Genomic DNA, 13,082 nt, shown 5'->3' with positions numbered 1-13,082 from the left:
ATGTTGAGACCTCAGTCAGGGTGTGAAAAAGTCAACTTTTTGGTACCAACTCGGACTCAAAAAACTATTCTTCTGTGAGGTAAAGGAGAGGAAAGAAACGTGAGCAGTGAGAATTTCCAGCCGCTCCACCCAGAGTATAATTAATCCATATGCGACTGGGGTGGGTGGTTCTCAAACATCGCCCATTGAACCCACACCTTCGCCCAGGTTCATTAAGACAGAAGCGCCCCTATAGTCTTCGGCTTGTATCAATATTCCTCCCGCAGAGACCCACTCTCCGGAGACTGAGACGGGAGGAAAGGTCAGGAACACAGGGTCTGGACCTGCTGTCGGGAAGCAGCGGGCCCGAACGTCCCTCGCGGAGTCCGCTCTCAGCCAATGGGAGCCTGAAGTCCGGGGATGATGAGATGAGGGGCCGCTGCTGGGCCAATCAGGTTCCAAGCGCAGCCAGGGAGGGGGGAGGAGATGGGAGGAGAGGCCGGGGGCGATGGAGACAGAGCTACATCAACAGAAGTTTCTCACCTTGGAATGCGACGGACGCTCCCGCATCTCCTGCACATCTCCAACTTGGCGCCGGAGGAGGGCCCCAGGCTATTTTCTCAACTTCCTCACGCTGCTCCCCGCTCGCGAGGGGAAAGCTGCTGAGAACACCTACTACAGCTGGCCTTTTTACGTTGTCTGCAGGGACAAGGGAGGCGAGGGACAACTTGGTGCGGGGGAACTGACCTCTGGCCTGGTGGGCCTCTGGGTGGGGAGGGTCGAAGAGGAGTGGCTGGGGCTGGGGGACTCCATGCGGGGGCCATGGACAGAGCAGCGCTCCTGGGACTGTCCCGCCTGTGCGCGCTGTGGGCAGCCGTGCTCGCGCTGTTCCCCTGCGGAGCCCAAGGAAACTGGATGTGAGTATGGGGGCAGCAGGGGCGCACGGGATTTGTGGCAAAAGGGGGTGCCCAGCCTCAGGGAACTCTCAGCTGGGGCGGGGGAGAAGGGGCGGGAGTCCTAGGGCGGGTGACCTAAATTTCGGGTAAACATCTGGGCTTGGGGAGGAGAGCAGGGCAGCGGCTTACGCTAGGGGCGGCCGTGTCTTACAGGTGGTTGGGCATCGCCTCCTTTGGGGTTCCGGAGAAGCTGGGCTGTGCCAACTTGCCTCTGAACAGCCGCCAGAAGGAGCTGTGCAAGAGGAAACCGTACCTGCTGCCGAGCATCCGCGAGGGCGCCCGGCTGGGCATTCAGGAGTGCAGAAGCCAGTTCAGGCACGAGAGATGGAACTGCCTGGTGGCCGCCGCCTCCGCGCCGGGCACCAGCCCTCTCTTTGGCTACGAGCTGAGCAGCGGTGAGTCCCGGGACTCGTGGCTGGCGCGGGACTGGGGGCGAGACCTGCAATTCCTGTAAATTAATCAGTGCTCGTACGGTCCCGTCGCTCTTTAAATTCCCCAGAGAGGTCCTTTAGTGGAAGGAAATTGGGGGGCGACGGAAGCCAGATCCGGGTGCAGGTGCGGTCATGGGGTGGGGGTGGGGTGACACCCCAGGTCCAGAGCGCAGCGCGTGGAGGTGTAGCTCTTCCTCCTTCCCGTGGCTCCCGGCTGGAGCTGGAAGAAAAACTCTGACGCTCCACCCCGCCGACCCCTCGGACCCCGTAGCGCCCCCCTACGTGGGGGACCAGCTGGAGAAACATGATGTCGGCTGCAGGGAATGCCGAGGCCGCATCTGCTTTGATTTAAGCAGCTCCGCTGCTCATTGAGCCCTGGACAAGTGGCTAATTGCAGCGAAACCCCATGGTGTTGGTTCCCGGGAACACCGCGTAGACGGAATAATGGCGATTTAAAAGGGACTGTCCCAGACAACCCTCGTGAGGCTAACTCGAGCACAACTTTGGTTTTCCCCTCTATTCCTTTCCTTCTACCCTTTCTCCTGTGCGCACATCCGAGGCGCGGGAATCGGCAGGGAAACAAAGTTCCACTCTCACGTGCCTAGCGACTTAGTAAGGATAAAGGCACAGAGGTGTCAGCAGATTCAAAGAATTTCAGAACCTGGGCTCTGAAAGATTCTTAGTCGTTTTTCATATTCATTTCCGTTCCCCTTCCACCTTTGACCCTTCCCCGCCGGGTCCCTACACTCACCGCCGCCTCGCTTTTGCCCCGCTGCGCTTTGGCCGGCACACCCTTCCGAAAGAGCACTGATTCCCTGCAAAAAGAAAAAAAGAAAAAAAGAGGATGTGTTCTTCACAGTTGCTGAAATGTAGAGGTATCAGCTGTTGAAAAGGTTTATTGGACAACGGCGTGATAACGTTTCTACTTCAATCTAAACATCTCTAAGGAGGGGGAAAGTCGCCTGCTGGGTCCCTTCGATCCATTTTACTAATATTTTAATAGGACCTCAGTTTCCGAAGATGTTAGTTCGAAACCTATTGCAGGTGTGTTATATCCATACTCAGTATTCAGTGATTTTCCATAACAATTTTTTTTTTGCTGATGACATCTCAATTATCTTTAATTGCCCTTCGTAGTGTGAGAGGATATAATACTGTATATAGAAATATGAATATATTTAACTTTCATATTAATATTGTTATTCAGTATATCGTTAAAACATCTTTGATGTGAAAGTAAACTATAACGTTTATCTCCTAATTGCTCTAGTCTTTGCTTAATTTTAGTTTGCATCCTGACATGGATTTTTTTTGTACAAACAAAAGTCACACCAATTTTTCAGCCTGTGTTTTGTGATAACGTTTTAAATTTAAAGAGAAAGATAAGCGGGGCTCCTTGGAGCATTGTCTGACTGTGTACGATGTCCATGCAAGGGATTTTAAATTCAATGTGTATTTGTTGAATTTTCATTGTCTATTAAGTACTGAGCTGGGTGCTGACTTACATCTCAAATTTAAAATACAAACAGATGATTTTAAGGTATGAGGACAATTAATGACATACAATAAAGGAAAATCATACTGAAAATTAATGTTGCTTTTTTAAAAGATGAGAACAATATGAAATTGTCCTTTGTAAATGTGTACTCATTAAAGCATCCCTTGAAAGTTGCTTTCCTGATAAGAGGGTAAGTAGGCGGCTTTGTTATGAACATAAGCAGAGAATGGTATGGCTGGTTCATTTAGCAACTTATTTCTTATTCTAGGCACCAAGGAAACAGCATTTATTTATGCTGTGATGGCTGCAGGCCTGGTGCATTCTGTGACCAGGTCATGCAGCGCAGGCAACATGACCGAGTGTTCCTGTGACACCACCTTGCAGAACGGCGGCTCAGCGAGTGAAGGCTGGCATTGGGGGGGATGCTCTGATGATGTCCAGTATGGCATGTGGTTCAGCAGAAAGTTCCTAGATTTCCCCATCAAAAACACCACGGCAAAGGAAAGCAAAGTACTGTTAGCAATGAACCTACATAACAATGAAGCTGGAAGGCAGGTATGTATTAGAAAATGGAATAGAAATCCAGTGCCTTTAGGTATAATAGCACTAGGGTTACACTTCTAGATCAATCTGACCAAATAGTCAAATGGTTTAAAAACTAAACACTTTCAGGCTAAAAAAAATTATATATATATATATTAAAATTTTATTATATAACAGCAGCTATATATATAAATATATATTTTTTATTTCATGAGCCTGTACTACCACATTGATTTAGTTTAAGTTTCCATCTGCTGTGACTTGAATCTTGTTACAGAATGTATTAGTATTTGTGATTGTATATTCGTATACCTAAAACACCAATTATAAAATAATAGAAGTACTAGTGCCCATTGGGTCATTTTATTCCACCCCTTTAGATGATTAGTTGTAGAAACCCAAATAAGACGTACGGTATCTGCCTTTCTAACGAGACTGAATCAAATTTCATTTTCTCAAATGTGAATTTTCATTATTTTTTTAAATATATTTTTTCATTGGCAATGGCATCTTAAAGAAGTTATCAGTCTGTCCTTCCTTTCTCTAGCAAAATGTTCTCAAATACATTACAGAATACATAGCTCAATAATTTTTGTAAAAAACAAAATTTATTTAAAGGAACTAGTTATTATAAAGCAATGTAGATTCACTGTAAAAACTGAGAAGTATAAATAAATGTAAAGAAACTATAGATGTATTAAATATTTGGTATTTTAAAATAGAGATATATTAAAGATTCAAGGAGAGGAAAATTTGAAGAATTACCATCTAATTAACCTTATAAATGAATTTTTAATACTAAATTTTCTTAAAATGGAGTAATCTGTAGCTTAATTTAACTTTTATATACTTATTTTAATGAATATTGATGCAATAAGCTTTGAGTTCTACAACATAGTTGAATTACTTGGCAATTCATAGTGACTTTCCAAAAACAGTTAAAACCTCTCTTAGGAATATATATTTTCTATTTTGTAATAATCTTTTCAGGACAGGAATATCACCACATATCCTATATTATTGTAAATATTCAATAACCTGCAAAGGTCCCAAAGTAGTCGTTGCAATCTGCCACATTCTCCTGCAATAAATTAAAGTAAGTTGCGGTATCTCTCAGGAATATTTAAAGTATATGTTGCATTTGTTTTACATTTTTGGAAAGTGAATAAATGGAACCCGCTTGGAATAGTTGCAAGTTTCTGCCAGTTTTCTTTACTTAACCACTTTGGTTTTAAATACTAAAACTGAAAACTCAATATATCACTGTAACATTTTAAATTCAAATTTGAGTATTCAGTTCAATTTGAATATTGATTCAAAATGGAAAATTAGGAAATAGGAAAATCAGTAAATAGCTATGTAAGCTTTTCACTTTTTTTTTGAAATTCTAATTTATTTCACTAAAGTAATTCCTGCTGACACCATGTCTCTTTTTGATAAAGTCTTACATTTAAAAAGATTAAATGAATGAGTTTTCACTTCAGTTTAAATAATATCTAATAAAGGAATTTTTATTATTTCTAACATATTAATGTAAAAGAATTTAGATGTAATTAACATTTGTTCTTTAAAGCTCTAGAGTTAAACTAGAGAAAAACTCCAGGTCAAATTAGTGTGTTTTAAAAACAAGAAAATGATTAAATGAATATTTATTGTCACCTTAGATCTTAAAACTTCTTTAGTCACTCTTTGAATAGTTGGGTAGAGACAAAAAAGACTTTAATCAGAACACAAAACTTGAAATTCATGTGATAATTCATTCTTTTGAATAAAGTTGTCTCCAGCCTTATGAAAAATCCCAAAGTATTCTAAAATGTATTTTTACTAGTGATATTAGGCAGTTATTTAATTTTATTCCATCTTATTTTTTTAATTAGGCAGTAATATTTGCCTCTGTAACTATTAACTTTGATCTGATCTATTTATATTCTGATTTTATTAAAAACATACAACTATTCAGCATCAATTTAAATCCACTGTTTGTTGGCAATAAAACAGTCTCCTTACTTTACTGAGGTTTTTGCTATTATTCTAATTATGCAGCAAAAATTCAGTTTATAGGTATATATACATTTTGGATAAATTTCCGTTTTTTCTACGGAATCTCATTTTTTCCACATTGGTCAAGATGGAATCTTAAAATATTACAAAATATTACCTGGATATTTTGAGGGTACTACATTGATGTTTTTGTTGGTCTTTTCTCATGAAGTATTACAATTCAAAACATTTTAATATTTTTCTTTCCATTGGTGGTCAGAAAAAAAAAAAACCCACCATCACCACCACTACCGCAACAACAACAAAAATCAACTAGGTTTCCAAGATATTATCTAACATGGAAGAACAAACAACTACATTTTCAATATTGGCCATTAAGATTTTCATCTAATAGGCATATTCTTCTGTGTAAGGTTTCAAGGTCTGCATTCAATTGAGTTGATTTTCCTCATCTCAAAATCCCAAGCTCCAAATGTAGGAAAGCATTCAGAGCAATGTGGGTACTGGCGCTTAGTAGTGCTGTGAGCAGAATAGATTATTTTCTAACCACTGACCTTAAATACTCTAATTCCCACTTGGTTTCTGACACCATTCCTAAAGTTATGACTCCAAGAATAATGTTGCTAAATGGTGATTGGCTAAGAGAATGATGTGATGTCTTCCAAGGGCAGAACTTCTGGGAATAATGTGACTTGGAATATTTATGGGTATTTCTTTTGGTGTGCTTAAAATATTTCCATTCTTCCCATGTCCACCTCATAAACTTTTAAGTTTCCCTACCCCATAATTTGTTTTATAATGAGTAACTCAAAAAAGTGGCATGGGCCCCACCCCCAAATTTCATTGACCTGTTTCAAGAATATTTATAAGTACTTGAATAACATGCAAATGTTTTGTTTTTCAGCAGATCCAAATATATTTTTTAACTGAAAGGGACAAAATGGATCAGAGAAATAGGAATTCTGCATATAGTCATACAGTTTATGTCACCGTTTTCATAAAAATTTAAACAGATTATCTGATAGTGAACAAAATGAAATGTCACAAAATGTTCCATAATAGGTTTTTTTTTTTTTGGTCATTTCTGTGAAGTTTGGATAACGCAATATACTGGAAAACGGTCACCTCCAGCTGTGTTACCTCTGAGTCAAAGTTGTGGGGCCAGTCACTTCTTAGACCACTTCTCAAGCAGTTTCTATTTTTACATTAAGTGTTAATGATGCATCTTTCCTATTTCACTTCATCAGAAATTTATCAAACTAAAACTTAACACAGGGAGACCAGTAGATTAAATGCTATGCTCCTAATTGCTCTCCCCTAGTTTAAAAATATTATACCAAAATGTGCACATCTGTTTGCAATAGTTAATAAAACATTCCTCTGTTAATATCGTTATAAACCTTAACAACTCAACTAAGTAGAGAAAGGAATTTTCTCATAACCACACACAACTCATTCTCTTGCTATTCTCTTACTTTTCCTGCTAGAAAATCACTCTGCTATCATTGCAGCTCAGAATGGCTATTTGACATCAATTAAAACTCCCAGCTGAAAAACTTCAGAATATGTACTTTTGGAGTGTTCTTAAATACACTTGAATTTTCCACTTTCATTTTTCTTTGTTCTACCGAAATTATCCTGCTGCATATAAAGGCTTCATATTATATATTTCCAATTTTCCTTACGGAAGATAAATATCTTAACCAGGCTATTAATTTTTCTGTCAAATTGGAATAATAAGCAGGTACATGTTCTTCATTAACTGCCTACTATATGCAAGGGATTTTTTCCTATCAAGCTAAATCAAGTAAAATAATTTATGAAAATGTGCTCTGAGAAACACTAAGCTCCGTAGAGTTAAATCCTGTGTGTATATGTGTCTGCATGTTATCTGCTCTTGAACTCTGCATTTCACCAAATTCTCCTTATGGTGATTGCATTGCTTTATTTTATCCATATTTGCCCAAGTTTCTGCCTTGGAGTTTTACAAAAGTATCATCATTTAAATTGTGCATCACGTTATTTGTCTTTGTATCATAGAATATAAATGTGAATAATATTCACATGTATAATAAAAATGCTTTCTTTTCTTATTTTTAAGGACAAAAGTGTAATGGAATTAAAAGACATTAGAATAAAATTCCTTAAAAATACCTTCGGAAAATTTAGTTAACTCCGGGTATTTAAAAGTATCTTATTTTCTAGGGCAGGAAACTCGCCCCAAATTTCAGTACAAATTCAGCAGGTGTTATCCCCAGATTCAAAATCAGTCTTCTCTTTTATCCTTCAAACCTGAGCGGTAGTGTGTCAATTTGGACTGATACTATTGTGGGCTGAGGAATTGCAGGAAAACCTGCCAGATCAGAGCCTCCCAATATCATTGAGTTCCTAGCAGTGTCTCATTTGTTGAAGACAAATTGTTGATTTGTCTCATTGTTGAAGAAGTTGGTCTTTATTGCATCCTCTTGATGCAGTTTACCGATAGAAGGGAGTTAAAACGGTTCAAGTGTTTTGGTGAGCATCCGTTCTGTCCTCCATGACTTGCAAATTGGCAACACCTTACATGATGCCTGAACTGCTTAATAAAAAGTGAGCTCCTCAGTCAAGAATCTGAGCAAGAGGCAGTCCTAAATCATAAGTGATGACTGTAATGAAGGATGATCAGGTTTCAACGCATAAACTTACATTCTTAGATTTTTGGCTTTCTTTGGACAATTTGTTTTATGGCTACCTGGCATTGATTGAGCTCTCTTTTTCTTATATCCTTCGGACACTCAAAATCTGAACAAAAGTTGGCAGATTGCAATATTTTTAACATTTATTTACCTGGAGATATTTTAAAGAATTGAAGGTTTTGTGAATATCAAATGCCATCAATTTAACTGAATCAGTTTGTGCACCATACTCTATGAATTGTTTTTGTATCATTGAAAGATAAATTTTACTGAAGATAATAAGAAATAGACATATCTATTTGCTCCTTAGTTTTATGAATTCAAAAAAGCATATGTGTTGCATTCTATAAAGGGCAATGTTTAAATATTGTTTGGTTTATTATTTTAAACACTAATAAAAACTATTGAATACTACACAAATCAATACCATATGCTCTCATTCAAGTCTGAAAATACAATAAATTGTTTGAAATACTCTGTCTCATTAGCTAGTACAGAAACTTTAGTTAATTTGTTAAGAAATGTAACATTCCACATACATGTGAAATGTAACATTCCACATACATGTCAATGTCAAGTGTGGTAGAAAATTGCTAAGTATAAACCCCTGTCATTTTTATAGTTTTGATAAGAACTGTAAGTGGAATTTAAGCTGTGGGGTTTTTTCTTTCTTTGGTGAGATTACACACATAATTTCCAAGTTATTGAATGGATAGATCATTTTTTATTTTACCCGGCATGTTGACAGAATGTCAACTCTCCAGTTAGTCCTGACAATTTATTAATCTGCTCTGCCATCCTCTGGGGATTGAAGGAAGTTACGCTGACTAGCCCAGTATGTAAGAAATTAGAACTCTAAAACTTTTGTTTTAGAAATCTCTGTATTGTTTTCGCTTGGTTAGCTCTATTTGAAATCTTTGCTCTTCAGGGAAAGGGGGCATTTATTTTGACCTTAATGTGTGTCAGGCAGTGGGCTCTTACCGATGTATGTAATCACATTTAATTCCTCAGTCTGAATAAAATAACTCAGCATTTAGAAGTGAAAAATCATATAAATATTATTCCGTTTCCATGTTAGAATGGTGCTACTGATCCATCAAGAATGGGACATATGTTTTGAATTAATTTTCCAGAAGAGGAGAAGAATTGGCTGGGAGCAGCCACACTCTCCAGCCCCATCTCTTTTGGGCCAATTTAGGGTTTCTCATGTGGTCTATGACTAGGGGATAGCATGCCACCCTTCCAAACCCCTGTGAATATAACTGATTTTTGCAGTGATAAAACCTGAGCACACTCAATTTGGTAGATCTCATCCTTGGATGCTCTTGGATTCATCTGAGCAGCTTTGTAGAAGTCATTGCCTTGACCCCACCCTGACAAATTAAGTGAGAATCTCGGGTTATCTGTAAAGTTCCACAGGTGTTTCTGTGTGTATACAAGTCACCCAAGGATCTTACAAAGATGCAGATTGTGAATCTGCAGTTTTGGTGGGGGGCTCAGAGTCTGCATGTCTGTGCTGGTGCTGTTGGTCTATGAACCACACTCCAAGTGGCAAGATGCTAAAATGAATAGTATCAGGAACATGGAGGCATGAATGAACATCCTCTGACACCCAAGATTAAGTGAGAGATTAGAAATAAAAGTAGCTTCCCTTTGTTAGCTCAGCTCATCTCTGATGACATTATTAGCCTGGCCTACAGTTATAAATTAGAAAGGTTTGCTCTGTAGGGTCAAGAGAAGGACCAAACATTTGGGTTCTAAGCAATCTAAAAGAATTTTTTAAGTCCAAAACCATCCTTATTTTAAAATTATTATTATTTTATCTTTCTTATTTAATTGAAGTATTTTAAAAATCATTTTATTACTTTCATTGAAATATATAACCATTGCTTTTATATAGGAGGAAATAGATCCAGAAAGTTAAGTGACTAGGTGGGTGGTGCTTTTGTTTTTGGGTAAAACAGTTCATGAACGATGTTTCACTCAATTCCTGTTGGTTGCAGGCTGTCGCCAAGTTGATGTCCTTAGACTGCCGTTGTCACGGAGTTTCTGGCTCCTGCGCTGTGAAAACATGCTGGAAAACAATGTCTTCTTTTGAAAAGATTGGCCATCTGTTGAAGGATAAATATGAAAACAGTGTGCAAATCTCAGACAAAATAAAGAGGAAAATGCACAGGAGAGAAAAAGATCAGAGGAAAATACCAATCCGCAAGGATGATCTGCTCTACGTCAATAAGTCTCCCAATTACTGTGTAGAGGATAAGAAACTCGGGATCCCAGGGACTCAAGGCAGAGAGTGCAACCGCACGTCGGAGGGCGCAGATGGCTGCAACCTCCTCTGCTGTGGCCGAGGCTACAACACCCATGTGGTCAGGCACGTGGAGAGATGTGAATGCAAATTTATCTGGTGCTGTTATGTCCGCTGCAGGAGGTGTGAAAGCATGACTGATGTCCACACTTGCAAGTAACCACTCCATCCAGCCTTGGGCAAGAGTCCTCAGTGACAGAAGTATAATGGGAATACCACCCAGAGGGTGCCTCCCGCTGTGCAGAGCTGGGGAAGTTGGCTCCTGCCTCCTCCTCAGAATTCCCAGATCCTCCAGCCCCTCACAGAGGTCCTCTTATCTGATGTCTAATCACACACCAAGCATGTGGATTTATTGGGATTCTGAATGGAAAAAGTTTGGGTTCACATTTTGGTAGTTTAGGGAATATAAACTGAAATACAAGGAAGACCATCTGTCTCATAAGGAAGAATGGAAAATAGTCTTCATGCCAAGAGACCTGGTCCATACTCAGGATAAGGTCCTGGACTATGGAACTCATAGTGGTGGGTGAATATTAGTCATTTTTTAAAACACCTATTGTAGCAACAAGGAACAGCAAACATGAATCTCATTTATTCTTTCAGTAGCTTTTTATGAAGAAATAATACTGTTTGTGCATAGAAACAGAAGATGGTGACAGGTTAACAGAGTTGGTAGATGCCTACGTAAACCTTCATTCATTTCGGAAGAAAGAATCTTCCTAAGTGATACAACATCACTTAAAACATGTTTATTAGAGTTATTTAGTGACAAAACAAAAGAAGCAAAATGTATGATTTGGATTTTAAATGACTTTTAACCCAGAGAATTTATCAAGAAAAACATCAGGAAGGTATATAGCAACCTTTACCTTTCACTTTACACTCTTATTATCAATTAGTTTCTATTTCTAAAATCTCAGCCCTGAATTATTGGTGGAAGAAGGGATTCTGAAAGCATAAGGGACAATGAGAGGTAAAAATATAAAGGGCTCTCATGCATTGTAAGGAAAAGCACACTTTAAATATGTAAAGACAGTATTTTTTACAATACTTTGCTAGATTTTTTTCTATTTTGTAAATACTGTATTTAATTATATATATTGAAACTTAAGATATTTTTTGCCAAAGCCCAAGAGCTAAGGCAATAAAATTATCTCAGAAATAATATTAGCTTCTGTTTCCTTTCATACTATTGACTCTGACATTTTTTATACATTGCAGAAGAAGTTCATTGAGCAGTTAGTTATATGGATGTGTATTTCCTGCCAAAATGGCAGTTTTATATGTTATAAATTAAAATATGCTGCAATATATTGATAATTGTGCTATTTCAGCAGTCAGATTAAGTTGAATTCTGTTTTTAATTATGTTTAACTTGTAAGGTTATCATAATAAATTATACAGTAAAAGGCTTAACTGGAAAAAGGATCTAAATCAGAATAATGATCAATTTGTGGATTTGATATCCTGGATATTTATTACGTTGTGTTTAATGCTGCTTTTTCATGTGAATGTTGAATGGTCTTTCTTGTTTTAGTATATGGTCTTTTCTTGTTTTCGTGCATGTATATTCATCCTATTTTACAAGGTTCCTGGTAAAAATTACAGGGCTGTATTTAAGGTTGTGTTTTAATGTAAATGCTGTTTTTTTATGAATTGTTAAATACTTCAGTATCATATAGAAAAAAAAAGATTTTCTAAGTTCAGAATGGACAAAGAAAGAATATTCATTTTCTTAAAATAAGTTAAAGAAAATTTTCCCTGCCCACCCTAGTCTCATCCTATTTCCTTTCAATTAATTTACCAAGGCAGAGCAATAATTTGTGAAAAAGAGCAAACCATGGAAAATGACTCTGATCTAATATTAAAATCAAGGCTAAACATTTACTGTGACCCTTAAAGTTGAACAAAATTACTATTTACTGAGTAAGAGACTCCAAAATGACAAATGAATGAATATAGTGCTTATTTAAAAGAGCAGTTTGCCATTCTTTAGCATCCACTGATTAGAGTAACCTGAATAATTGACATTTATTAGTATGCCTTCTCTTTTTTTTGCTAAGTAAATATTTTATCTGCATTGAAAATAAGCACTCTTTCTTAAACGATGAAGGCTGCAGTTTCCATTAATGACCATTTCTTTCTATTGACTAGAAAACTTTTCATAATTACCTTAGGAACCAATTGTGAGAACAGGGGAGCCTTTAATTCACAAAAACATGATTACTATTCAGCCGTTTCTGAAAAACTGGTGCCAACTCGACACCCCCAGCCCTCTTCCCACCCCTGCATGCCTGAGTAATAACTCCCAACTCCAGACCTGTGTCTTTGGGTTCTTTCCCTTCTCCCTGGCATCAGCTTGGAAGCCATCCCTGAATGTCTCACGTGTATTGTACCAGCTGACAGCCTAGTTTTGGTCTATTTCCTTCTCAGTCCCAATCATAGTACAGGGAGCATCATGGTGCTCTTGAAATAAATACGTGTTCTGGGACCCAAACAGTTCTATCCAGTCTAAGCTGCTGTGCCTGCACTGTTTCTTGTGTGCATGCTAAGCTGCTTCAGCTGTTTTGGACTCTTTGTGCCTTACAGACTGTAGCCTGCTAGGCTTCTCTGTCTGTGGGATTCTCCAGGCAAGAATTCTGGAGTAGTTTGCCATGTCCTCCTCCAGGGATCTTCTCCACCCTCCTCTTT

At 38.4% G+C, this 13,082-nt stretch overlaps 1 protein-coding gene across 1 annotated transcript; it reads left to right on the top strand.

The window, feature by feature from the left end:
- Positions 1 to 443: 443 nt before the first annotated feature.
- Positions 444 to 12,024, top strand: WNT16 (Wnt family member 16). The gene is made up of 4 exons (XM_086395896.1): positions 444 to 896; positions 1,089 to 1,330; positions 3,133 to 3,419; positions 10,087 to 12,024. The coding sequence occupies exons 1-4, from the start codon at positions 802 to 804 to the stop codon at positions 10,549 to 10,551; spliced, it is 1,089 nt and encodes a 362-aa protein (XP_086252022.1). The 5' UTR covers positions 444 to 801; the 3' UTR covers positions 10,552 to 12,024.
- The last annotated feature ends 1,058 nt before the right edge of the window (positions 12,025 to 13,082 follow it).

The sequence above is a fragment of the Bos grunniens genome, chromosome 4 (assembly GCF_055505025.1).
Source record: "Bos grunniens cultivar Pamir isolate PY7600 chromosome 4, Bosgru_T2T1.0, whole genome shotgun sequence".
NCBI lineage: Eukaryota > Metazoa > Chordata > Mammalia > Artiodactyla > Bovidae > Bos > Bos grunniens.
The sequence above is the reverse complement of the archived record's forward strand: the minus strand, read 5'-3'. Positions and strand labels throughout refer to the sequence as shown.

Coding starts and splice junctions, on each gene's coding strand:
- WNT16 (XM_086395896.1), top strand. CDS start 802: ATGGACAGAGCAGCGCTCCTGGGACTGTCCCGCCTGTGCGCGCTGTGG. Junction 897..1,088: donor GGAGCCCAAGGAAACTGGAT/GTGAGTATGGGG, acceptor CGTGTCTTACAG/GTGGTTGGGCATCGCCTCCT. Junction 1,331..3,132: donor TGGCTACGAGCTGAGCAGCG/GTGAGTCCCGGG, acceptor TTCTTATTCTAG/GCACCAAGGAAACAGCATTT.